Source organism: Carcharodon carcharias, chromosome 9 (genome assembly GCF_017639515.1).
Source record: "Carcharodon carcharias isolate sCarCar2 chromosome 9, sCarCar2.pri, whole genome shotgun sequence".
NCBI lineage: Eukaryota > Metazoa > Chordata > Chondrichthyes > Lamniformes > Lamnidae > Carcharodon > Carcharodon carcharias.
Window position 1 is genome coordinate 89610208 of NC_054475.1, and position 26876 is coordinate 89637083.

Consider the following 26876-nt stretch of genomic DNA (forward strand, 5'->3'; position numbering starts at 1 on the left):
AGTGATTTCCAGTGGCGTTCTACAGGGCTCAGTGTTGGGGCCCTTGATGTTTGTTGTATATATTAATGATATGGACTTAAATGTGGGAGGAATGATTGGGAAATTTGCAGATGACACAAAAATTGGCCATGTAGTTGATAATGAAGAGGATAGCTGTTGTCTCCAGAAAGCTATCAACGGTTTGGTTGAGTGGGCGGAAAAGTGGCAAATGAAGTTCAATCTGGAAAAGTGTGAGGTAATGCATTCAGGAGGGCAAACAAAGCAAAGGAGTACTCAATCAACGGGGGTATATTGAGAGTGTTGTTAGGAAGGGAGTTCCAGAATTTTGACCCGACAGTGAAGGAATGGTGATATATTTCCAAGTCAGGATGGTGAGTGACTTGGAGGGGAACTTCCAGGTGGTGGTATTCTCATTTGTCTGCTCCCCTTGTCCTTCTAGATGGTAGTGGCCATGGGTTTAGAAGGTGCTGCCTAAGGAGCCTTGGTGAATTCCTTGGTGAAAAATTATGAGGGGCCTAGATAGAGTAGACATGAAAGACTTGTTTCCCCTAGCTGAGGGGTCAATTACCAGGGGCCATATATTAAAAGATGATTCGTGGAAGGATTAGAGGGGACATGAAGAAAACCTTTTTCACCCAGAAGGTGATGGGCATCTGGAATTCACTGCCTAAATTGGTGGTTGAGGCTGAAATGCTCAGCTCATTTAAAAGGTACCTGGATCTGCACCTGAAGTGCTGTAACCTGCAAGGCTATGGACCAGGTGCTAGAAAGTGGGATTAAAAATGAGAGGCTAGTTTCTTTTTTACTCTTCCTTAGCTGGCGCAGACACAATGGGCTGAATGGCCTCTTTCTGCGCCATAATTGTTCTATGGTTCAAGGACGCCATGATTGTGACAATCTTCAAGAAAGGGGATAAATCCAACTGTGGAAATTATAGACGCTACTTGCTATAGACCTACTCTCCGAATCACAAAGTGGGTTTAGGCCACCAAGAGGCTTGACAACTACAAGAATAAGGTCAAGAGCAACATCAACCTCTCTACATGGTGTTCTTGGACTTGACAAAGGCCTTTGACTCCCTAAATCGTGAGGCACTCTGGAAGATTATGCTAAGTACGGATGTCCTCCAAAACTCGTTAACATCCTTCACCTGTTTCATGATGAACTGCAAACAGTGATCCTTAACAACAGACCCATTACAAACTCTTTTGAGGTTAAGACAGGAGTCAAACAAGATTGTGTCATTGCTCCAACTCTTTTCAATCTTCCTTGCTGTCATGTTCTGAATGACTAGAGACAAGCTACCTGGAGTGCAGCTTCTTTATTGAACGGAAAGTAAACTATTTAATCTCAGACGAGTCCAATCAAAAAATAAGACTAGCCAGACCTCAGTCATTGGGATCCAATACGCTGATGATGCTGCAGTAAGTGCTGTGTCAGAAATTGATCTCCAGAGAATTATTGACAGATTTACTGAGTCATATGAGAAGATGGGACTTACACTCAACATTCAGAGGACCAAAGCCCTCCATCAGTCAGCTCCAAATGCACAAGCCCCAGCCCCATTGATTAGGATTCATGATGCATGCCTGGAAAACATGGAACACTTCCAGTATCTTACCTTACACAGAAAGCAGACATTGACGTAAAAATCCAGCATTGCCTGAAATCTGCTAGTGCAGCCTATGGCCACCTGAGGAAGCGAGTGTTTGAAGATCACGACATCAAAACTGAAACCAAGTTCATGGTCTACCACACGGGGTCATGATCCCTTCCTTACTGTATGGGGCTGAAACATAGACAGTGTACAGGAGGCACCTCAAAGCACTGGTGTCAAAGCCTCAATGCTGCCTGTGGAAGATCTTACATATTAAGTGGGAGGATAGACACACCAACCTCAATGTCCTTTCACAAGCAGGCACCATAAGCAGCAAAGTTATTATCATCCACCATCAGCTTCTTTGGGTTGGTCATATTGTTCAGATGTCAGACACCAGGCTCCCAGCTCAGTCAAGGCAGCTGCACCAGAGGAAGACAGAAGAAGGGCTTCAAGGATTTGCTGAAAATCAACATGAAGAAATGCAATATTGACATCAACTCCTGAGAGACCATTGCCCTGGACCAAACCAAATGTTCGCAAAGACTGTGGGAAAAATCCCAGCATTTTGAGATCAACAGATGACAAAATGAAGAGGGAAAACGAGATCAGCATAAAGAACATGCCATGAGTCGAACTGATAATACATGACCAGACATCCCACATCACAACAAATGCTCCACATGCCATAAAGTCAGCAGATCTCAAATCGGCCTCATCAGCTATCTCTACACTTATGGAAGGCAATCGTCCTTGCTAGCAAGAGATAGCCGATAATAACGAGGAGAGTGCGAGAGGAGGACGCTGAAACAGGCAGTCAGCAACACTGAGAGGAGTAAGCAAGAGGAGGGCCCTGGGACAGGCATTCAGCAGCACCTAGAGGAGAGTTTGACAGGAGAGCCCAAGGACAGGTCGTCAGGAGCACCTAGAGGATCTAGTCAATCCAGAGGATCTAGCATCTAGTCTATGCTCAAGAAGGAGTAAGGGTAAAATAAAAGCAAGAATCCGTATTATATTTAGTTAAGATATATCTGGGATGCTCAGTGCCATGATTTGCACATCTTGTGCTTTGTGGGAAATCCTCGACGCTCCTAGCGGTCTGGATGACCATGTGTGCAGGAGATGCCTACAATGCAGCAACTCGAGCTCCGGGTTTTGGAGCTTGAGCAGCAGCTGGACGCACTACGGTGCATTCACGAGGCTGAGAGGTTCACGGACAGCAAGTTTCAGGACGTGGTCACCCCACAGCTTAAGGAAATGCAAGCAGTGAGGGAATATGTGACTGCCAGACTATAACAGGAAACAAAGGAAATGGTCGATGGATGCCCTTGTGAATGGAAAGTTGTCTCAAGTAGTGTTCCACAGGGCTTGGTGTTGGGACCCTGTTATTTGTGCTACGTATTAATGATTTGGATGTGAACGTGGGGGGCACGATTAGGAAATTTGCAGATGACACAAAGATTGGCCGAGTAGTGGATAGTGTAGAGGATAGCCATAATCTCCAAAATGATATAGATGGGTTGGTGGAGTGGGCGGTAAAGTGTCAGATGGATTTTAACATAGACAAATGTGAGGTCATACATTTAGGGAGGTCAAACAGTTACAGGGATTACATAATAAATGGGAATATACTAAGAGGGGTAGATGATGTGAGAGATCTTGGTGTAGAAGTACACTGGTCCCTGAAGGCAACAGTTCAAGTAGACAAGGTTGTAAAGAAGGCATATGGAATGCTCTCCTTCACTGGCAGAGGTATAGAATATAAAAGTAAGGATATAATGTTGGAATTGTATAAAACACTGGTGAGGCCACGGCTGGAGTATTGTGTGCAGTTCTGATCACCACATTACAGGAAGAATGTTATAGTTCTGGAGAGAGTGCAGAGGAGGTTTACAAGAATGTTGCCAGGGTTAGAAAAGTGTAGCTACGAGTAGAGATTGGATAGGTTGGGGTTATTTTCCTTAGAACAAAGAAGGCTGAGAGGTGACTTGATTGAAGTGTACAAAATTATGAGGGGAATAGATAGAGCGGACAGGATAAAATTGTTTCCCTTGGTGGAGAATTCTAGAACCAGGGGACATAGATTCAAGATAAGTGGCAGAAGGTGTAGGGGGGACGGGAGGAAGAACTTTTTTATGCAGAGGGTAGTGGGTGCCTGGAATTTACTGCCCAAGTTAGTGGTAGAGGCAGAAACTCTAAACTCTTTTAAAAAGTACCTGGATCTGCACCTTAAGTGTTGTAAGCTGCAGGGCTATGGGCCGGGTGCAGGAAGGCGGGATTAGAAAGGGCACCTGGGTGTCCTCGGGCTGGCATGGAAAAGATGGGCTGAATGGCCTCCTTCTGTGCTGTAACTTTTCTATGGTTCTAAGAAGGGGACCAGGTAGGTAGTGAAGGAATCCCCTGAGTGCTTCACACTCGCAAACCGTTTTTCGACATTGGAAAACGGTGAGGGTGATGGTTACTCTGTGGAGGCCAACCAGAGCCAAGGCCATGGCACTGTGGGTGATCCAGCTGCTCAGGATAGGAGGAAGAAGTGTGGAAGGGCAATGGTGGTAGGGGATTCGTTATTGAGGGGAGTAGACAGGCGCTTCTGCAGCGTAGATGTGACTCTAGGATGGTAGTTGCCTCCTAGGTACTAGGGTCAAAGATGTTACAGAATGGCTGCAGGACATTCTGAAGGGGGAGGGTGAACAGCCTGGGGTCGTGGTCTATGTTGGGACCAATGACACAGGAAGAAAAAGAAATGAGGTCCTGCAAGCAGACTTTAGGGAGTTAGGTCGGATATTGAAAAGCAGGGCTTCAAAGGTAGTAATCTCCAAATTACTCCCAGTGCCACGCAGTAGTGAGTATAGGAACAGTTAGATAGAACAGATGAATGCATGGCTGGAGAGATGGTGCAGGAGGGAGGGCTTTAGATTCCTGGGGCATTGGGAGCATTTCTGGGAGAGGTGGGACCTGTACAAGTTGGAAGGCTTACATTAGAACAGGAATGGGACCAACATCCTCGTGTGGAGGTTTGCCAATGTTGTTGAGGCAGATTTAAACTAAATTGGCAGGGGGATGGAATCCTGAAAAGTAGTTCAGAGGGGAGAGAAGCTGAGATGGAATTAGAAGTTAAAACGTTAGTGAGTCTGGAAGGCAGAGGAACCATAGGCTAGATAAGAAAGAAGTGAATTTAGCAAGGCTAAATGGAATATATTTTAATGCAAGGAGCTTGAGAAATAAGACAGACGAGCTGAGGCATGCGGGAATATATCATAGCTATGACCAAGACTTGGCTAAAAGGCAGGATTGGCAGCTCAAAATTCCTGGTCATAGGGTATTCAGACGAGATAGAGAGGGGGATAGAAGAGGAGGGGGGGTTTGCAATATTAATCTAGGAATCAATTATAGCAGTGAGGAAGGATGATATCTTGAAAGGATCATCAAATGAAGCTACATGGGTGGAAGTAAAAAAACACAAAAGGGGTAAACACGCTTTTGGGTGCATACTATAGGCCCCCAAACAGTCAGGGAGAGATAGAGAATCAAATGTGTAATCAAATTTCAGAGAATTGTAAGAATAATAAGGCAGTAACGCTAGGAGATTTTAACTAACCAAATATTAATTGGGACAGTATTAGTGTGCAAGGTAGGGAGGGAGCAAACTTTTTAAGTTGCATCCAGGAGAACTTTTTTTAGCCAGTACGTAGAAAGCCCAACAAGGGAGGGGCAGGTCCCACCACCGCTCCCCCTTAAACCAGCTTATATTTCACCTCTATTCTATTTTTCCTTAATTTTGCTGAAGAGTCATACGGACTCGAAACGTTAACTGTGTTCCTCTCCGCAGATGCTGTCAGACTTGCTGAGTTTTTCCAGGTATTTTTATTTTTGTTTTTATTGGGTAAGGGAGCAGCAGTTTTGGACCTAATGTTCAGAAGTGAGCCTGGGCAGTTGGAACGCGTATCAGTAGGAACGCGTATCAGCAGGGGAGCATTTTGGAGATAGTGACCATAACACAGTTAGATTTAGGATAGTTATGGAAAAGGATAATGTTGGGCTGGGAGTAAAAGTTATAAACTGGAGAAAGGCTAATTTTACTAAGATGAGATGTAATTTGGCCCAAGTGGACTGGGAGCACCTACTTGCAGATAAAACTGTGTCAGAGCAAAGGGAAGCATTCAAGGGGAAAATAGCGAGAGCACAGGACAAATATGTTCCTGTAAATACAAAGGCCATGATTTTCCCTCCCCATTGCGGGCGGGGTCTGCTGCGGGCGAGGCGCCGCCCCAGCCATAAGTCCATTGATTTGTGCAGGACTGGGAGATCACGGTGGCGAGCAAGTGTGGAAAATCCCGCCCAAAGTGGGGGAACCAAGTCTGGAGAACCCTGAATATCAAGGGACATAAAGGTTAGGATTAAGAAAAAAGAGATGCTTATGGCAGACACCAAAGGCTTAATATGGCAGAGTCCTTCGAGGCATATAAGTGGAGGGGGGTAACTTAAAAAAGAAATTAGGAAAGCTAAGAGAGTGCATGAGAAAACATTGGTGGGTAGAATAAAGGAAAATCCACTAGGGTTTTTTAAATATATAAAGAGCAAGAGATTAACTAGGGAAAGAGTAGGGCCAATTAGGGCCCATAGAGGTAATGCGTGTGGACCCAGAAGATATGGGTGCAGTCCTCAATAAATACTTTGCGTTGATCTTCACAATGGAAAAAGGATGATGCAGATATAGACATCAGGGTGGAGGACTGTGAAATATTAGAGGAAATTAACATAGAGAGGAGGTACTAGCAGGTTTAGTGGCCTTAAAGTGGATAAATCCGCAGGCCCGGATGAGATGTAACCCAGGTTGTTGAGGGAGGCAAGGAAAGAGATATCGGGGCCCTGGTAGTAATTTTCAAATCCTCTCTGACCACAGGTGAAGTGCCAAAGGACTGGAGGACTGTTAACATTGTCCCATTATTAAAAAAGGGGGGGGAAGGGATAGACCAGGAAATTACAGGCCAGTCAGTCTAACCTTGGTGTTAGGAAGTTACTAGAAAGAATTGAGGGGCAGAATACATGTGCACTTGGAAAGACACAGATTAATCAGGGATAGTCAGCATGGATTTGTTAAGGGAAGGCTGTATTTGACAAATTTTTTGAGGAGGTAACCAAGAGTGTTGATGAGGGTGATGCATTTGATATGGTCTACATGGACTTTAGCAAGGCTTTTGATAAAATCCCTCATGGCAGACTGGTCAAGAAAGTAAGAGCCCATGGGATTCAAGGCAAAGTGGCACATTGGATCTAAAATTGGTTGAGAGGCAGGAAGCAGAGGGTGATGGTAGAGGGACGTTTCTGTGACTGGAAGTCTATTTCCAGTCGGCTTCCGCAGGGCTGGGTGCTGGGGCCCTTGCTAATGTGGTGCATATAAATGATTTGGACCTAAATGTAGTGGCTATGATCAAGAAGTTCACGGAAAATAGCTTGGGTGGTAAATAGTGAGGAGGGTACCTGTAAACTGCAGGAGGATATCAATGGACTGGTTAGGTGGGCAGAGCAGTGGCAAATGGAATACAACACAGAAAAGTGTGAGGTAATGCACTTGGGGAGGGCTAACAAGGCAAGGGATTACACTATGAATGGTAGGACCCTGGAAAAGTACTGAAGATGAAGGAGTGCATATCCATAGATCCCTGAAGGTAGCAGGGCAGGTAGATAAGGTGGTTAAGAAGGCATATGGGATACTTCCCTTTATTAGCTGAGGCATAGAATACAAGAGCAGGGAGGTTATGCTGTAACTGTATAAAACGCTGGTTAGGCCACACCTGGAGTACTAGGGCAGTTCTGGTCACCACATTATTGGAAGGATGTGATTGCACTGGAGAGGGTGCAGACGAGATTTACCAGGATGCTGCCTGGGCTGGAGGGTCTGAGCTATGAGGAAAGATTGGATAGGCTGGGGTTGGTTTCCTTGGAGCAACGAAAGTTGTGAGGGACCTGATAGAGGTGTATAAGATTATGAGGGGCATAGATAGGCTGGATAGTAAGGCACTTTTTCCATTAGTAGAGGGGTCAATAACCAGGGGCTATAGGTTTAAGGTAAGTGGCAGAAGGCTAAGAGAGGAGTTGAGGAGAAATTTTTTTCACCCAGAGGGTGATGGGAGTCTGGAACTCATTGCCTGAAAGGATGGTTGAGTCAGAAACTCTCATAACATTTAAGTAGTCTTTAGATATTCACTTGTGTTGCCATAGCCTCCAAGGCTATGGGCCAAGCACTGGAAAATGGGATTAGTGTAGTCAGATCTTTGTTGACCGGCATGGACAGGATGGGCTGAATGGTCTCCTTCTGTGCTGTAGACATCTATGAGTCTATAAGAATAATATAATAACTCCAAACATATCAAAGCAACTGGACAGGTTCCATGATATGCATTTGGAACATCATAGGTATCAAATCAGAGGACAAAGTGCTGAACACTGACATACTCTAAACAGCAGAAATGTCTGAAATTGAAGCACTCATCATCAGGGCCCAGCTCAGGTGGAATGGATGTGTAGCACATATATGACTGGCAATAAAATCCCTAAGGCAGTCATGTATTTACAACTTAAACTTGGACCCGTCTGTGAGGTAGGTCCAGATTAAAGTTCCAGGACTCCTTAAATGTGAACCTCAGGAAATATGGTATGTCTACCACAGACTGGGAGAAAGATGCACAAGAAAGAAGTACCTGAAAAGCAAACTCAAACACTGGCACTGTTGTCTTTGAACAGCAAAGAGTACAGACAGCCAAGGACAAAAGGCAAGCTAGAAAGACTAAGCTGTCCCCAAAAAATCAGACAATTCATCCTTGCCCACACCATGGAATGCCATGCACGTCTGCAATCGGGCTCTACAGCCATGTTAGAACGCACAAAAGTTGACTCTACGCACGTAAAAAACGGCCATCTTCGTTAACTAAGGGAAACCGACAAAGACAAATCTATTCTCAATCATCGGCAAAATGACATAAAGTGTCATCAGTGCTATTAAGCAGTACTTACACAGCAATAACCTGCTCGCTGACTGTCAGTTTGGGTTTTGCCAGGGACACTTGGCTCCTGAGCACATTTGGTTCAAACATGGACAAAAGAGATGAACTCAAGAGGTGAGGTGAGCGTGATTCCCCTTGACATGAAGACAGCATTTCACCAAGTGTGGTATCAAGGAGTCCTAGCAAAATTAGAGCCAATGGGAATCAGGAGGAAAATTCTCCACTGGTTGGGAGTCATACTTAGAACAAAGGTCATTGTTGGAGACCAATCATCTCAGCACCAGGACATCACAGCAGGAGTTCCATAGTGTAATGTCCTAGGTCCAGCCACCTTCAGCTGCTTCATCAATGACCTTCCTTCCATCACAAGATCAGAAGTGGGGATGCTTGCTGATGGCTGCAGTGTTCAGTTACTTTCTTTACTCCTCAAATACTGAAGCATTTCTACCTGCACACAGGAAGACCTCGACACATCCAGGCTTGAGTTATTAAATGCAAGTAACATTCATGCTATAAAAGTGCCAGGCAATGACCATCTCCAACAAGACAAAATCTAACCACCTCCCCTTGAAATTCAATAGTACTACCATTGCCAAATGTCCCATCATAAATAACGTGGGGTTACATCTGATCAGAAGGTTAACTGGACCAACCATATAAATACTGTGACTACAAGAGCAGGTCAGAGGGTGCTAATTCTGCGGTGAGTAACTCACTTCATAACTCACCAAAGCCTGTCCACCATCTACAAGGCACAAGTTATGAGTGTGATGGAACACTCTCCACTTGTCTGAATGGGTATAGCTCTAAAAGCACTCAAAGTTCAACACCATCCAGGACAAAGCAGCCCACTTGATTGGCACTCCATCCACCAATTTAAACATCCACCACCGACACAGTGGCAGCAGCGTGTACCCACAAAATTGGGTAACATACCTTCTCGTGGCAGCTGGAATCTCACAAAGCAGAATGAAAAAGTGACTGCAACCTGATCACTGTCTCCCTGGTAACTAAAGCAGAAGAGGCAGTATAATCTGATTGTGCCCCTATATAGACAGTAAATAATACAGGAGCTGCAACCCAATCCTGTATGAGTGTTGTTTGCCTGAGATTGTCCAAATCTAAAATATTACCAAGGATTCAGACGTCTGTAATGCTTTAGCTAGCCTACCCCTAATTTATTGCAAAATTTTCCAGAAATGCCAACAACTAAAGGTTTTTAATCTCCTATTGTTCTGAATCTTCCTCCAAATATAACATTTAGGAGATCTTGGGGATGTTTGGTCTGTCACGTTCCTTTAGCATAGACACCTAAGCAATTTTTAACATAACTGCCAGTCATTCAATAGAAAGGCTGAGTTTATTTTAAATATTTGCATCAGTTTACATAGGGTCACCTATAACATTCATCACACATGATGACAGTCAGGCAACAAAACATTTACAATGCTAAGCAAATGAAATCAGTTTGAAGCCAAAGCATTGTTTCTAGTAAATTTCATATTCTTAAACATTTTCCTAACACATGTCTGGGACCAAGAGAATTGTTACAAATTTTCCATTCACAACCCAGAATATGGCAAGCTATTCCTAAAATACCATCTCTTGTATAGTAATTTTTTGTTGATTTAATCTTACAGGCAATTTGTATATCCTGAGGAAATCCAGATGAGCTAGAGATAACTCAATATCTCTTCTCTGATATTCTCTTAATTGGACTTAACATAGTTTGGAATAGCTATGAAATTAATGTTAACGTGGTCATTGAAAAAGAAAACATTTCTTAAAACGAGTAAATTGAATAATTTAGATATGAGTTCACTATTGTAAAGAATTTATATCCCCACATTCTTGATACGTTCTCTATCCACTGAATGGAAATGCTTTACTTGTCTGTTACTCTTCAATAGGAAGTAACTTCTTTTCTCTATCCATTCTATCCAATATTTCAGTGTAGAGACCCATCATCTGTCAAAACACAATCAAAAAATGTGTGTAACACAAAGTTTTCATCTTCATTATATTCCATATACCATCTGTAAGATAGTATCCACTGCTCTTTTACTCGAAAAACCATGGTCGGAACATTGAAAGCTAAGAAGTGTGAATTTCTCTTGGATCAAAGCAAAATAAGAAGCATACACCCAATAAAAAACAAGATGGAGCAGTCCTTCCCAGCTATGGTTACTCACATCCAAAATCCCAGGTTGCTAAAACTAATAGGAAAGCATAAATCGACACTGGATCACAAGGTCACACTCCTTGAGGAATCATCATCCATGTCATCCCCCAAGTCAACACGAGTTTACACATTTACAAATCACAAAATACCCCACAATTAGCAATTAATTTAACAGCATTAGAAAATGCTGTTTTGAGCGAGCTAGTGTATCAAATTCTGAAACAAAGGCCAGAATTTTCCAGCCCCACTGGCTTCGGGTGTCATGGTGGGTGGGGGAACGACAATAGGCAAAAAGGCCAAAAAGTGGTTTCACGCCATCGTGGTCAATGGCAGGCCATGTTTCTCGCTGCCACATGTAGGGAACCTAATTTCAATACTTTCACATTGCATTAAGCCCTGCTTGCCGGCCCACGACGGCGTCACTTCAGAACAGTGTGCTTCACGAATCCTTTAAAAGGCATGTACCTGGCAACCTGAACTTCGAGGGGGACTTGGAGGTGAGTGCACACAACCTTGCACAGCACTCACGAGCATCGCCTGTAGGACGTCAAGGTAGAGGTGCTGCGCATTCACAGAGGGCACAGGCAAGTCATTTTCTCCCAGTTGGTTTTCAGTGCGATGCCAAGGGTCCAGTGCGGGTCAGGCCGGGAGGGTGGTGAGGGGCAAGGCAGCACAGACTGAAAGAATTACTCAAGCACATGCCGGGGAGGGAGTGGGGGGGGTGAGGGAAGCGGCCAAGCACTTGGAAATGCTTGGCAAAAATGAGCATTCCTTTGCAGCTGAGAACATTCAGCTGCCGCTCCATTAACATGCTTGGAGTCAGGACTCTGAAGCTTTTCTGCCCACTCAGGCAATGCAAAAGTATGAAAGTGTCACCAAATGCTCCAGAACTTTGCACTCCTCAGGCGAAGACTGAAAATTAATGTGCGTTTTAGGGGGCAGCAGAGCAATTCGTCAACAGGACAATGTGTAGACTTGCCTTGTCATGGCACAGTCACTGGTGGAGGCTCTCACAGCCCCTTGCAATGTCTTTGTCATGGTTTGGACCAATATCCATCATAGTTCAAGCTAACAGCATTGCCTTGCAGTGCGGGTTAGGAGAATGCCTGAGCTGAGAGCACAGCATGCAGTCCAATGGCCAAAGATGGCACCAATTGGTCAAGTGGAGTCGAGCGGAGATGGATGGGATTTTGGGCAGCCAAAGAGCGTACTACACGCTGGCCATCCAAGTGGTGGCCAGCACTCTGCTGCATGCATGAAGGGGCCTTCAGACTTAAGCAAGAGAGGTTCTTAAGACACATATGTTAACCTATGTGGGTCTTTCTTTAACCCTGCAGGAGGTTCATGGAGCCTGGTGATTTAGCAGTATGTCTCATGGCTTACAGGAAGCAGAAAAGAGGAGAGTGGCAGAAGCGCCTGGCTTGGCAACGGGAGGAGCACCTCCTTCAAGATGAAGGGGTGGCAGAGGCTGCTGCACACACAGCTGAAGATCCACAGCGAGCAATCACTCGTAGGCACCTCGCTAGACCCAGGGTCTATAGACGGTGCTTCTCATTCGTGCTGATGACTGAGAACCAGTGTTGCCGAAGACTGCACATTTCTAGGGAACTGGTCACTCACTTATGCCACCTGTTGCAGGATTCGGCGCCACAGGGACATGGAGGACATCCACTGCCAGTGACTGTGAAAATGATTGCGACACTCAATTTTTATGCCAGCGGCTCCTTCCAGGGCTCCACAGGTGACCTGTGCGGGATTGCGCAAGTCTCCATGTGCAAGTGAATCCAAGAAGTCATGGACGCCATCTTCACAAAGGCACATAGCTTTGTGCATTTCGCCCAGGATCAGGAAAGCTAGGAAAACAAGAGTACTGGGCTTTGTGCAGATCTCGGGTTTTCCATGAGTGCAGGGTGCCATTGACTGCACTCATGTGGCGCTTAGATCTCTGTGGTATCAAGCGGTCAGCTACATTAACCACAAGTTCGTCCACTCACTGAATGCTCAGCTGGTCTGCAACCACCACAAACATATCCTACCAGCCTGCGCACAATTACCAGGGAATGTCCACATCTCCTACATCCTTAGCAGGTCTCTGATCCCTGACATTTTCCAGGGTCCACAGAGACTGCAGGGTTGGCTCCTCAGGGACAAGTGCTACCTACAGAAGACGTGGCTGATGACATCTGTGCAGCGGCCTGAGACTGCAGCAGAGCAATAGTATAACAAGGCTCATGCCGCAACCAGGACTTCGGTGGAGCAAATGATAGGCAATTTGAAGATGAGGTACTGGTGCCTCAACAGGTTAGGTGGAGCACTGCAATACAGTCCACTGAGGGTGTCACGCATCTTGGTTGCTTGCTGCACGCTCTACAACCTGGCATTGCAACAGGGGACGGACCTGGCTGAGGAGGAAATGGAAGAGCTACACGTCTCCTCCGATGCGGTGGACATCAAAGGGGATGACAATGATGAGGTCCTCGAAGGCGACGTTGCCAGCGATGAGGCCACCGCACTGGCCAGATAAGGCAGGTGCACTCAGGAGGTCCTCATGGCCGCAAGATTCATGGAGGATGATGATGAGATAAGTAAGGACAGCTCTGACATCCTCACCTTGCATCTGTGAACATTTGACTCCTGTTTGACTGTTGCGTACATATCCTCAATGCTCAGACTCATGTCATGGAGACGCAGTGGAGACCCTACAAGTTACTAAATTTCAGGAGGATGATGATGATGATGACGACATGGAGTGAGGACACTCCACATATCTTCACATAGCCTCTGTGAACGTCTGACTCCTGTCTGACTGAGGGCAGCTCTGTGATCAGGGTCATATCTTAGAGACACAGCCATGAAACTTTAAACTCACCTGATCCTTTGTCAGCCTTCAGCACCTGACTCCTTCAGGAGCACACTGTCACCCGTCACAGATGCTGAGAGAGGGGGGCCAGCCCCAACTCAGAGCCTACAGAGAGAATGATGGAACTCTGTGATGCCTGCAACGACATTTTGGCAGCAATGACAAGGACCATCAAGGTGCAGGCATCACTCATGTGTCTAGTGAGTGTGAAGCCGGACCATCACTTTGATCTGAAGGTTACGCACTGCACAAGGAAGAGGCCCTGGACTGATACCTGCCTTTATCTTGTGCAGGAACCAAGGTTTCACATCTGAGTTACAGGAACACTGCTTATCGTAACAAGGAGCCAAAGGCAAGGAGACATTCTTGGGAGTTTATTTACAATAGTGAACAATATGTACAAGTGATTAACACCTGTGCCCAAGCTGTGCAAATAGTGGTTATCACCTTTGCCTCACACGAAAGGTCCCCGTTTCAGAACCAGGCAGAAACATTGTACAACCATGTTCATTTTGCAGCCGCATGGCCTAATGGATAAGGCTTCTGACTTGGGTGTGAATTGTGATGCCAGCGGAAGGTTGCAGGTTCAAGTCCTGCTGCAGTGCTTTTGTACCAAGACGGCCGAGTGGTTAATGCGTTGGACTTAAGATCTAATGGACATGTATCTGTGTGGGTTTGAACCCCACTCCTGGTAGTTGTGTTTATCAGGTATTGCTTGTCATCTTCCTCGCACATCATTGGATGTCCAGATTGCGGTCAATGCCATCCATGACCCGAGAACAGTCGTGCTCAGCATTGACATCATACTGAGTCTCGAGGAAGCACAGGTGCGCGGTGGTCTTCCATCCGAGCGTACCCCTGTTCAGTCAAAATTCCATGTTGGCCTCAAGCCCTGAACCCCCCCTCTGGAGCCAGAGCCCTGCAACCTGAGTCGCCTCGCAGAAATTACCTCTGCCCTTTAGCATGGCATGGAGGGGTTTCCTGTATGGGCTGCTGCTACACACCCTTCACTTCCTTGCCTGATGCCCGGATGTGCCTTGTTGCCGTCCAGCTGCAGAGGTCCCCAGTAGAGGGCCTTCTACCGGGGTGTTATTCCCCCTTATCAGCGGGGACCTGGGGTGGAGGGTTTTGCACATGGCAGTCCCATGCAATCGTTAAGATGTGTTGATTCACGGACTCCCAAGATGCCTGTGTGTTTTGTGGCCTTGTGGAGTCCGTGGACTTTGCATATGTAGGTTGTAGTAGGCTGCACCCCGATTCCAGTTGTTTGAAGAGCCTTTTACTGTTGCTTTGTTTGCACTTCAGTTCCACATTTCTGATTTACGGGAACCTGGCATGGAGGGAGGCAATGGTGTAGAGGTATTGTCACTGGATTAGTAATCCAAAGATCCAGGGTAATGCTCTACGGACCCAGGTTTGATAGTGAAATTTGAATTCAATAAATATCTGGAATTAAAATTCTAATGATGACCATGAAGTCTTTGCTGATTGTTGTAAAAACCCATCTGCTACACTAATGTCCTTCAGGGAAGGAAATATGCTCTCCTTATCTACATGTGGTTGTAGACCCACAGCAATGTGGTTGACTCTTAAATGCCCTCTGAAATGGCCTGGCAAACCACTTAGTTGTAACAAATCATTACAAAGCCTCAAAAAAGGAATGATACTGGACGGATGACCCGGCATCGACCTAGGAACCAGAAACGACAACTGCAAACTCAGCCCTGTCAACTCTGCAAAGTCCTCCTTACTAACATCTGGGGGCTAGTGCCAAAATTGGGGCAGCTGTCTCACAGACTAGTCAAGCAGCAGCCTGACATAGTCATCCTCACAGAATCATATCTTACAGATAATGTCCCAGACACCACCATCACTGTCCCTGGGTAGGTCCTGTACCACTGACAGGACAGAATCAGCACTGTGGTATACAGTCAAGAGTGAGTTGTTCTGGGAGTCCTCAACATCGATTTCAGACCCCACGAAGTCTCATGGCATCAGGTTAAACATGGACAAGGAAACCTCCTGCTGATTACCATATACTGCCCTCCCTCAGCTGATGAATCAGTGCTCTTCTATGTTGAACAACACTTGGAGGAGGAAGTGAGGGTGGCAAGGGCGCAGAATGTACTCTGGATGGGGGCCTTCAATGTCCATCACCAAGAGTGGCTCGGTAGCACCACTACTGGCCGAGTTCTAAAGGACATAGCTGCTGGACTGGGTCTGTGGCAGGTGGTGAGGGAACCAACAAGAGGGAAAAACATACTTGACCTTATCCTCACCAACCTGCCTGCCGCAGATGCATCTGTCCATGACACAGTCATTGTGAATACGAAGTCCTGTATTCACATTGAGGATATCCTCCATCGTGTTTTGTGGCACTGGCACCATGCTAAATGGGATAGATTTCAACAGATGTAGCAACTCAAGAACGGGGACCAATGAGGCACTGTGGGCCATCAGCAGAAGCAGAATTGTACTCTAACACAAACTGTAATCTCACGTCTCGGCATATCCCACACTCTACCATTACCAAAATGCCAGGGGATCAACTCTGGTTCAATGAAGAGTGCAGGAGGGCATGCCAGGAGCAGCCCCAGGCATACCAAAAAATGAGGTGCCAACCTGGTGAAGCTAGGATACAGGACTACTTGCGTGCCAAACAGCATAAGCTGTGAGTGATAGACAGAGCTAAGCGATCCCAGCAGATCAGATCTAAGCTCTGTAGTCCTGTCACATCCAATCATGAATGGTGGCGGACAATTAAACAACTCACTTGAGGAGGAGGTTCCGCAAATATCCCCATCCTCAATGATTGGGGAGCCCAGCACATCTGTGAAAAAGATAAGGCTGAAGCATTTGCCTCGATCTTCAGCCAGAAGTGCCGAGTGGATGCTCCTTCTCGGTCTCCTCTGGAGGTCCCCAACAACACATGGCAGTCTTCAGCCAGTTCGATTCACTTCATGTATTATCAAGAAACGGCTGGAGGCACTGGATACTGCAAAGGCTATAAGCCCTGACAATATTCTGGCAGCAGTGCTGAAAACTTTTGCTCCAGAACTTGCCGTGCCCCTAGCCAAGCTGTTCCAATACAGCTACAACACTGGCATCCATCTGACTATGTGGAAAATTCCCTAGATATGTCCTGTACTCAAAAAGCAGGACAAATCCAACCTGGCCAAGACTGCCCCATCAGACTACTCTCGATCATCAGTCAAGTAATGGAAGGGGTCATCAACTCTGCTAGCAAGTGGCACTTGCTTAGTAATAACCTGCTCACTGATGCCTACTTTGTGTTCCGCCAGGGCCACTCAGCTCCTCACCTCATTACAGCCTTGGTTCAGACAGAGACAAAATAGCTGACCTCCAGCTGAAGTGAGAGTGACTGCCCTTGACATCAAGGCCCCATTTGACCAAGTGTGACATCAAGGAACCTTAGTAAAACTGGAGGCAATGGGAATCAGGGGGAAAACTCTCCGATTGGAGTCATACCTAGCACAAATGAAGATGGTTGTGGTTGTTGGAGGTCAGTCATCTCACATCCAGGAATCACTGCAGGATAAAAGCAAAATACTGCAGATGCTGGAAACCTGAAATAAGAACAGAAAATGCTGGAAAAACTCAGCAGGTCTGACAGCATTTGTGGAGATAGAAACAGAGTTAACGGTTTGAGTCTATATGACCCTTCTTCAGAGCTAAAGAAAGGTAGAAATGTGATGAAATTTGTACTGTTTAAGGGGGTGGAGTATATGAAGCTGGAAGGAAGGCCAGTGATAGGTGGAGGCTAAGGTGAGATTGACAAAGATGTCATGGACGAAAAGATAAAGGGAGTGTTAATGGTACTGGTAAGGGCTCAAGGAGGTGCTGGTAGTGGCATAAAGGTAAGAAAGCAGAATGTGTTAATAGCACAAAGGTAAATACTCTGTGAAAGAACAATATAGAGCAAGTAACAGATGGCTCCTTGGGGATGGGGTGGAGGGAGTGGGCAGTGGTTGGGGAAAAGATGGAAAAAGGGATAAAAAGAGGATAAAACAATGAATAAATGAATAAAAATGAAAATAAGTGGATAAAAAGTAAATTAAAAAAAAAGAAAAGGGGATTAAAAAAGGGGTGAGGATAGAGGGGAGAGTTCATGGTCTGAAGTTGTTGAACTCAATGTTAAGTCTGGAAGGCTGCAAAGCACCTCATCAGAAGATGAGGTGCTGTTCCTCCAATTTGCATTGGGCTTCATTGGAACATTGCAGCAGGCCAAGGACAGACATGTGGACATGAGAGCAGGATGGGGTGTTGAAATGGCAAGCAACAGGAAAGTCTGGGTCATGCTTCGGACAGACCAAAGATGTTCCGCAAAGCGGTCACCCAGTCTGCGTTTGGTCTCCCAAATGTAGAGGAGACCACATTGGGAGCAGGGAATGCAATAGACCAAATTGAAGGAGGTGTAAGTAAAGTGCTGCTTCACCTGAAAGGAGTGTTTGGGCCCTTGGATGGTGAGTAGCGAGGAGGTAAAGGGGCAGGTGTTGCATCTTCTGTGGTTGCCTGGGAAAGTGCCATGGGAAGGGATGAGGTGTTGGGAGTGATGGAGGAGTGGACCAGGGTGTCCTAGACAGAACGGTTCCTACAGAATGCTGATGGGGTGGTGAGGGGGAGGTGTGTTTGGTGGTGGCATCATGCTGGAGTTGGTGGAAATGGTGGAGGACGATCCTTTGAATGTGGAGGTTGGTGGGGTGAAAAGTGAGGACAAGGGGGACTCTAACATGGTTCTGGGAGGGAGGGGAAGGTTTGAGGGCAGATGCGCAGGAGATGTGTTGGACCCTATTGAGGGCCCTGTCAACCACAGTGGGTTGGAAACACTGGTTAAGGAAGAAGACATGTCAGAAGTGACATTTTGCAAAGTGGTTTTGGAAAGAAGTTGCTGCAGGAGTTCCTTAGGGTAGTATCCTCGGCCCAACCATCTTCAGCTACTTCATCAATGACCTTCCTACCATCATAAGTCAGATGTGGGGATGTTAGCTGATGATTGCGCAATGTTCAGCACCATTCGCAACTCCTCAGATACTAAAGCAGTTATGTCCAAATGCAGCAAGCTCTGGACAATATCCAGGCTTGGGCTGACAAGTGGCAAGTAACATTCGCACCACACAAGTGCCAGGCAATGACAATGAGAGAATCTAACCATCATCCTTTGACGTTCAATGGCATTACCATCACTGAATCTCCCACTATCAACATCTTCGGGGTTACAACTGACCAGGAACTGAACTGGACTAGCCATGTAAATACTGTGGCTACAAGAGCAGAAGCTAGGAATCCTGTGATGGGTAACTCACCTCCTGACCCCCCCAAAGTCTGTCCACCATCTACAAGGCACAAGTCAGGAGTGTGATGGAATACTCCCCACTTGCTTGGATGAGTGCAGCTCCCACAACACTCAAGAGGCTTGACACTGTCCAGTGTCAAGGACAAAGCAGGCCGCTTGATTGGCACCACATCCACAAACATTCATTCCCTCCACCACTGACGCACAGTAGCAGCAGTGTGCACCTTCTACAAGATGCTCTACAGGATTTCACCAAGGCTCCATAGACAGCACCTTCCAAACCCATGACCACTACCATCTAGAATGACAAGGGCAGAAGATAGATGGGAACACCAACATCTGGAAGTTCCCCTCCAAGTCACTCACCATCCTGACTTGGAAATACATAGCCCGTTCCTTCACTGTCACTGGGTCAATATCCTGGAACTTCCTTCCTAACAGCATTGTGGGTGTACCTATGCCACATGGACGGCAGCCATTCAAGAAGGCAGCTCACCACCACCTTCTCAAGGACAACTAGGGATGGTTAATAAATGCTGGCCCAGCTAGCGGAGCCCACATCTCATGAATGAATGAAAAAGACCCCCATGAACCTGCTCCTGGCTTGGCAAGGTTGGCCATTAATAGGTACAGGCAGCGGGCGATCGAGGGGATAGTCCAGCCCAACTGTCTGCCCCTCTTCCACAGCTACTTACTGGGTGTCTCTGGAGAGGGAGCACACGGAGTCCGCTCGCACCATTGAAGCCTTCCGTGCTCGGTGGGCACCATGGGGACTGGGTTGCTTTATTGACCCCTTTAATCACATTTTGATTTAATGTTTGCAAGTTTCCTTTAAGGTTTTGGTTTTCTTTTTCCAGTATCTCTTTAAAGGGCTGCCTTTTTAATTTGTCCCTTAACTTGATGTTTATTTGGCTTGATGCAAAAGAGTTACATCATCTTAACCTTCCTAACTCTGCCGCTATGTCTTCCTCCCCTGACATCCATAGCAGAGGTGGAGGTAGCATGCTGATTGCTAGGCCCTGTATGTGATGACCTTGGCGGGCATCCTCTAGAGGGCCGAGGCCTGGAGGACCCCGGCCTATTTTGGGTGTCCTGCTGTGGATCAGCTGCACCCTCCTTGGCCTATGGAGCTGGAGCTTCAGGGGTCACGGGGAGGGGGGGATTTGGATCGGTCGGATATTCACAGAGTCACCTGGGTGGATGGCCTCGGGGTATCGAGCTGCTGGTCCTCCACCCTATGGGTGCCCGATAGCCACAGGCTGGCCCCTTGAGGAGAAGGGGGAAGCTGGAGTGTGATCAAGCTGCCTGCACCCCTCTCACATTGACACTGTTGGAGGTCAACGATGACGTCAGCGACAGAGTTCAGCCCGCGCAGCAGTGCAGGACCAATGACCAGGGCCAAGGTCTCAATGGCGGCTGCCATCCTATCAGTGTTGACCTAAGTGCATTGGCATGTTGGTGCTATCACCTCAGACTGAAGGCGGATGGACTCCTCTATTGTGCCATGCACTCTGAGGAGTGCAGCGGATATCCCTTTCTGATGTTCTCGAGCTTGCCTTTGCAGCTCCAGCAACTGAAGTATGACTGAGTCCAGAGGCTCCTCATCTGACTCGGATTCAGCAGATTTCTGGCCTCCAGCAGTCCTCCGAATGTCAAAAACCTGGGAAGTCCTTGCCTCTGCCTGCTGTGGGTCAGACAGTGCGATGTGCTCACCAGATTGTGACCCTGAGATGATTCTGGAACGAGGACCCACCAGGTGTGTGTGTCTCTGTACCTTTGGTGGGTTTGGGTGAGCGCTGTGCCGGGTCTTCAATTAGAGTGTCATCAGATTCTTCTTCCAAGAATCTATGGGGGCTTGAGTCAAGAACCTGGCTCGTGGATCCCCTCGGCTATTTCCCAGATGTGCCTGCAAAAGCAAGGAGAGTTAATTAGTGCGTGGCAGGGGGCTACAAAACAGTGGAACTCACTCACAGCATGGTTGTCTGATGGGTGTTGCACTGCTGGATGCTCACTTAGTTGAGCACTGCCAACCTGTGTCAGCACAGGAACAGTCAAGATCGTCACTGGCCAGTTGAATGACTCTGTTTTCAAAGTCTGTGAGGAACTTGATGTCAGTCATTCCTCCGCCAGTCTGCAATCTCTCCCTTTTGTTGTTTGCCAGTTTGTCCTGCATGAATACAGATGGAGAGAGTGTAAGCAGGATGCCTGCCAGACCAGATGAGAAGGATGCCTGGCATTTGTGGGTGGTGAACGGTGCCATGGACAGCATGAGGAAGTGATCTGCAGGGCAGATGAAGGTGTGTGCAAGAGAGTGAATGGGGGTGTCCCTTGAGCTGGCAGTGAATGAGATCCCCGTGGATGTGTGATGGGCTTTGAGTGTCTGAGCTGAGAAGAGTGACTTGCCCTGGCAGAACGAAGGAGATTATTAATCCTCTTTTGGCACTGGGTGAAGTCCTCTTTTGCAGGCCATTGGCACTAACCACCGCTGCCACCGCCTCCCATGCTGGATTGATGATCTTGCTTGCTGGTCTTTGCCCAGAGCAGTGATAGAGGACTTTGCGGTGGTCCACCACTGCGCCTAGTAGGCGCCCAAGGTGTCATTAAATTTGGGAGCAGCATGTTTCCTCCCTTTGGCAGCCATGACTTTGCAGCAGCTCTCGATCCCCTGGAGAAGATTAAGATTAAGGCCCCTTAGAACTCTGTGCAGGGATGCCCTTTAAATATGGGACCGGATTATTGAAGTCCAGAGGTGACAGCAGAGGGGCCGAATGAGAGGCTGTCCCACCAGTGATCCAGAGTGTTTCCCGTGCATGCATTATTGAAATGGGACACGCCGGGACGGAACGATATGGCGCAAAATCCTGCCATTGCAGACAGCAGGTAAAACAAAATTTTTCATGCCTGCTACCGTATATAGTGCAAATCTGTGACAATTCCACCCATAATCAATAAGCAGCCAAATATGAACAAAATTTTATCCTCTCAAACAGAACAAGAAAGCAATGGTTCCTTGTCTCATAAGCAGTGAAAACACCAACCTTATGGGGAATGTCTTAAGAATCTTGAATTAATCACTGCTGTAATATATAATTTGTATTGCTCCTCTGGAATTAGCATTTTCAAGTTACCTTTAAGGAATTCACCAATGAAACCCAAAACAGTCTAAAGACTAGGGACTGACAGCTTGTGTGATGGCAGCTTTCAGTCTCTGCTGGAGGTTATGCAATCTCTCAAGGAACAAATGAATAAGTAAATATCAACTTCCCTTTTATTTTGGATCCTTTTCGATGAATATGTTGTTATTTAATGATCAAATGGTTGGCACATGCAGATCAAAAGAGGGAATTGGGCCTTGTTGAGCTAATTCAGTTACTAACTGCTTGAGGAATAAATCAGAGGCATCGGTTGGACAGACTGGGCTTGTTTCCACTGGAGTTTAGAAGAGTGAGGGGTGATTTGATTGAACTATACAAGATCCTGAACAGCCGTGACAAGGTAGATGTTGAAAGGATGTTTCCTTTTGGGGTGAGTCCAGAACTAGGGGGCACTGTTTTAAAATTAGGGGTTGCCCTTTTAGGACAGAGATGAGGAAAAATGTTTTCTCTCAGAGGGTGGTGCGGTTTTGGAACTCTCTGCCTCAGAAGGTGGTGGAGGCGGGATCGTTGAATATTTTTAAGGCAGAGGTAGATAGATTCTTATTAGGCAAGAGAATCAAAAGTTATCGGGGTTAGATGGAATGTGGAAATCAACACAAAAAAAGATCAGCCATGATCTTATTGAATGGTGGAGCAGGCTCAAGGGGCCAAATGGTCTACTCCTGTTCCTATTTTTTATATTCTAATACTGATTTATTCTTCAGGAAGCTAGTACCTGCATTGGCTGAATCAGCAGGTTGTTAATTAAACACAAAGCAGATCTTTGAGAAAATTGGACTCGTCTGTACTAAGCTAATTCCCAATAGAGGTACTCTCTCTTAGAAAACAAATGTGTTGTTAAGAGAGACTGCATCTGTTCGCATGGGGAAGAAACAGATGAAACGTGAATAACGATTCAAAATCATGAAGAGAATCGTGGCAATTAATGCAGAAAGTTTGCGTGCAGAATTAGGAAAGGAAATCAGGAGATCCAGTGATATTAGTGTCCTTATATTGATACCTACAAGCAGAAATTTGAGTTAATTTACAGAAGAGACCACCAGTTAGTGTAAAGTATTAAGCCTTAGTTGAAACATTCAAAAATGACCCACTCATTTACAGGGAGTGCAGGGAACTGATGTGGTACCAAAACAGAAAGGTGAAGTGTCTACCAACGTCAGAGGAATAAGCTAAAATTAAAATCAAGTGTTATTATGAAATATCAGCGAAGCTGTCACACATGTCATGAAAAGGATTTTGGGAATGAGATATGTCTTGAGGGTTGTGTTTCAGAACAAAATATCTCCAATTTTGAAGATGTAGCACTCTGGAAAAACACATCATAGATCTTACCACCCCATTCCTGCCCCCAGTCCACCCGAGCCATTTTTGAGGGTCTTTATCAGGACAATGCAAGCACTCATTGGTTTGTTTCAGGCAGAAGCCTACTTATAACATGCATATTGGAGTCCTACACTGATTGCAGGATCCTGATACAATTTTGGGACCATGGGTTGGGAAAATTTTTAATTCATGTGGATACCGGGGGATTGCGATAACCTTGTTGAGAAACCCAAACTATTTTGAGTGTAATGCTGCATTTCCATTTGATCACCAAGCAAGCACCTAACCATCACTCATTTCCATCAGAATGAAAGGGAAGTTCAGCTGCTGATCTAAACATATTGCATTGGAGAGGGAGGTGATTGGAAATGTGGCATAGGCAGCCAATCACTTGCACGCAAACACTAAATGGCTCAGGTATGATAACAGAAAAAGGGCTGCTAGGAACATCAAAGAGCATGTTATTGGGATCTTGAACAAAGATCCCAGTGTAATGATCTGGGACCTCCCTACACTATGGCCCATTCAAAGTTGGTTGTATCAACGTAATTTTGCTGCATGTTGCACAACCTGATGATACAAAGAGAATTGTTTTTGTAGGGCGTAGAGCATCAAAAGAAGAATGAAAGCAAAATACTGCAGATGCTGGAAAGCTGGAATAAAAACAGAAAATGCTGGAAAAACTCAGCAAGTCTGGCAACATCAATGGAGAGAGAAGCAAAGTTCCTGTTTCGAGTCCGTATGACTCCTTGTCAGCACTAAAGAGTAGAAATGTGATGGATTTTATACTGTTTAAAAGGGTGTGGAGCAAGTGAAGCAATGTAGAAGGTCAGGGATAGGTGGGAGCAAAAGAGAGATTGACAAAGATGTCATGGACACAAGACAAAGGGAGTGTTAATGGTAGGGGTAAGAACTAAAGAAGGTGCTGATAGTGGCAGAATGTGATAATAGCAGAAAAACGGTGAGCAATCAAAAGAAGGATGATCATCTGACAACATGGAAGAATTGTGTGAAGGCAAAGCAGAAAGAGGGCAAGCAGAACACACTGCAGCCAGAGATGTCAGAGAACAGTTGATATAAAGATGAAAGCAAAATACTGCGAATGCTGGAAATCTGAAATAAAAACAAAAAATGCTGGAAAAACTCAGCATGTCTGGCAGCATCTGTGGAGAGAGAAACATAGTTAAGGGAACGTTAACTCTGTTTCTCTCTCCACAGATGCTGCCAGACCTGCTGAGTTTTTCTAGCATTTTCTGTTTGTGTAACAGCTGATATATAAAAAAATGTTTTTTGGTGATCTGCACATCCCCACCACCTGAAAAGTTACTCAAGGTCCCAATGTGCTAAATTCTTATTATCCTTTTCACCACTCACTTAATTAGGCCTTAAAAAAATTTGAAGACATTTTATATCAAGGACATAATGACAATGCAAACACAGAAACTGCTATGAAAAGACATTGCAGACCAATTAATGGAATGCCAAACCCAATAATTGCCTTGCATTCATTTCTCATCCAAGAATCCAACTTAAGGTGGCAGAATTTTCCAGCCTTGTTGGCATTGGGCGTCATGGCAGGCCTGGGGGGGTGGGGAACGGGACAACAATGTGGCAACAATGCCAAAATTCGGTTTCACGCCATCATGAAACCAGTTTGTGATCATCCACTCCATCCATCAATGGTGGGCCATGTTTCCTGCCTCTGCACGTCAGGAACCTAATTTCAATAGTTTAGCGTCTCATTATAAGCCCTGCTTGCCAGAATCAGCCCCCCTATCCTGGATCATCTGGGCACATTGGTATACTTGCATGCCGACATGTTTCACAAACGTACATAAGTGACGAGAACCTGGCAAGCTGCACTTCGCTCGGGACTTCGAGGTTTGTTTGCCTAACTTGCTTTGGGCAGTTCTCACGGTTATCAGCACCAACTTTGCAGGCAGCACCACATCACTCTTAGGGGGGCTCAGGGGCAGGTCACTACCTACCAGACCAGCCTTAAGGCGGGAGTGGCTTTTCAATCACGGCAGGGCTAGGACTTGCTTGGGGAAGGGGGAGAAGTGGCCTCAGGCAAGTGAAGAAGCTGCACGATGAGGGCTGTACTGGGGAAGGGGGTATGCCAGATGTGTGTGGGGGCACATGTTGATCTGTGCAAGTGGCCTCAAGATGGTGAGGGCTGAGGAGGGGATAGGCTAACAAATGACTTCTGCAGCTACTGCAATTACACTTGCTCAAACCCGGTTTCCTGTAAGGACTCCATCCTGTTTTTCGAGATTCTCTGTTTTTGTCGCATCTGTTCTGCTGTTGCAACTTTAGGGTTGCCCTTGTCCTCACCTTCCACTACACCAGCCGCCATATTCAACGCTACCTCCAGTGTGATATGCTACCACCGAACATATTTTCCTCTTCACTGTCAGCATTTCGAAGGGACCGTTCCCTCTGCAACATCCTGACCACTCAGTCATACTTCCCACCAATACCCCATAGCCTCCCACAGTATATTTACATGCAAATGCCAGAGGTGCAACACCTGGTCTTTTACATAGCCTCTCCTCATGGGCAAGGTCCCAAACAATTCTTTCAGGTGAAACAGCAATTTACAAGTACTTCTCTCGATTTAGCATACTGTGTTCAGTGCCCAGAATGCTGTCTGCTCTATCTTAGGGAGATCAAATCCAGGCTGGCTGACCGCTCTGCATAGCATCTTCGTTCAGTCTGTAAGCACGATTCTGAGCTTCTAGTGACCTGCCATTTTAAATCTGTACCTTGCTGTCACTCCGACATCTCTGCCCTTGGCCTACTGCAATTTTCCAAGGAAGTTCAATGCAAGTTCATGGAACAGCACTTCATCTTTCAACTGGGCAGTTTACAGCCTTCTGAACTCAACGCTGAGTTCAACAAATTCAAACCATAATCTCTAATCTCATATTGTTTCCTTTTCTTTACATGTTATGGTGTTAATCTTGTTTTTCTCTTGTTTTCAAGACAGCACCTGTTTGCTATTCTGCCATTCACACCTCCTGTGGACATGTCTTTTGTTTCTTTACACGTCCTATTACTACTCTCTTTGGCTCTGCCCCACCAATTCATTTGTCATTTAGTGTCTCCCATCTTTCATCCTATCACAGTCCTTGCCTTTGCAAGCTCCCCCATTTGACCTTCTTAAAATCTGTTACATTTCTGACTTTTCCCAATTCTGAGGAAGGCTCTGTTTTTTCTCTCCACAGACACTGCCAGGCTTGCTGAATATTTTCAGCATTTTCTGAATATTTACAGAGATGCACTCCTGCTGAGTATTTCTAGCGATACATTATTGCACTATGTAACAACTAAGATGGTAGAAGCAAACGAGATGAACCCAGGTCTTTTAGGGATTCCTATGGTCATCATGGTCACACCTTTTGCAAACTTGAGTCTGTGAAGGCATGGCTGCAGACAAGA

The 26876-nt window shown here is 46.0% G+C and overlaps 1 protein-coding gene across 1 annotated transcript in view; it reads right to left on the reverse strand.

Moving 5' to 3' along the window:
* Window positions 1–20770: 20770 nt before the first annotated feature.
* Window positions 20771–26876, reverse strand: part of tex11 (testis expressed 11) — a 196183-nt gene continuing 190077 nt past the window's right edge. The window contains exon 28 of the mRNA XM_041196149.1: window positions 20771–20863. Coding sequence (XP_041052083.1) covers window positions 20771–20863 — 93 coding nt within the window. The remainder of the gene's footprint in view (window positions 20864–26876) is intronic.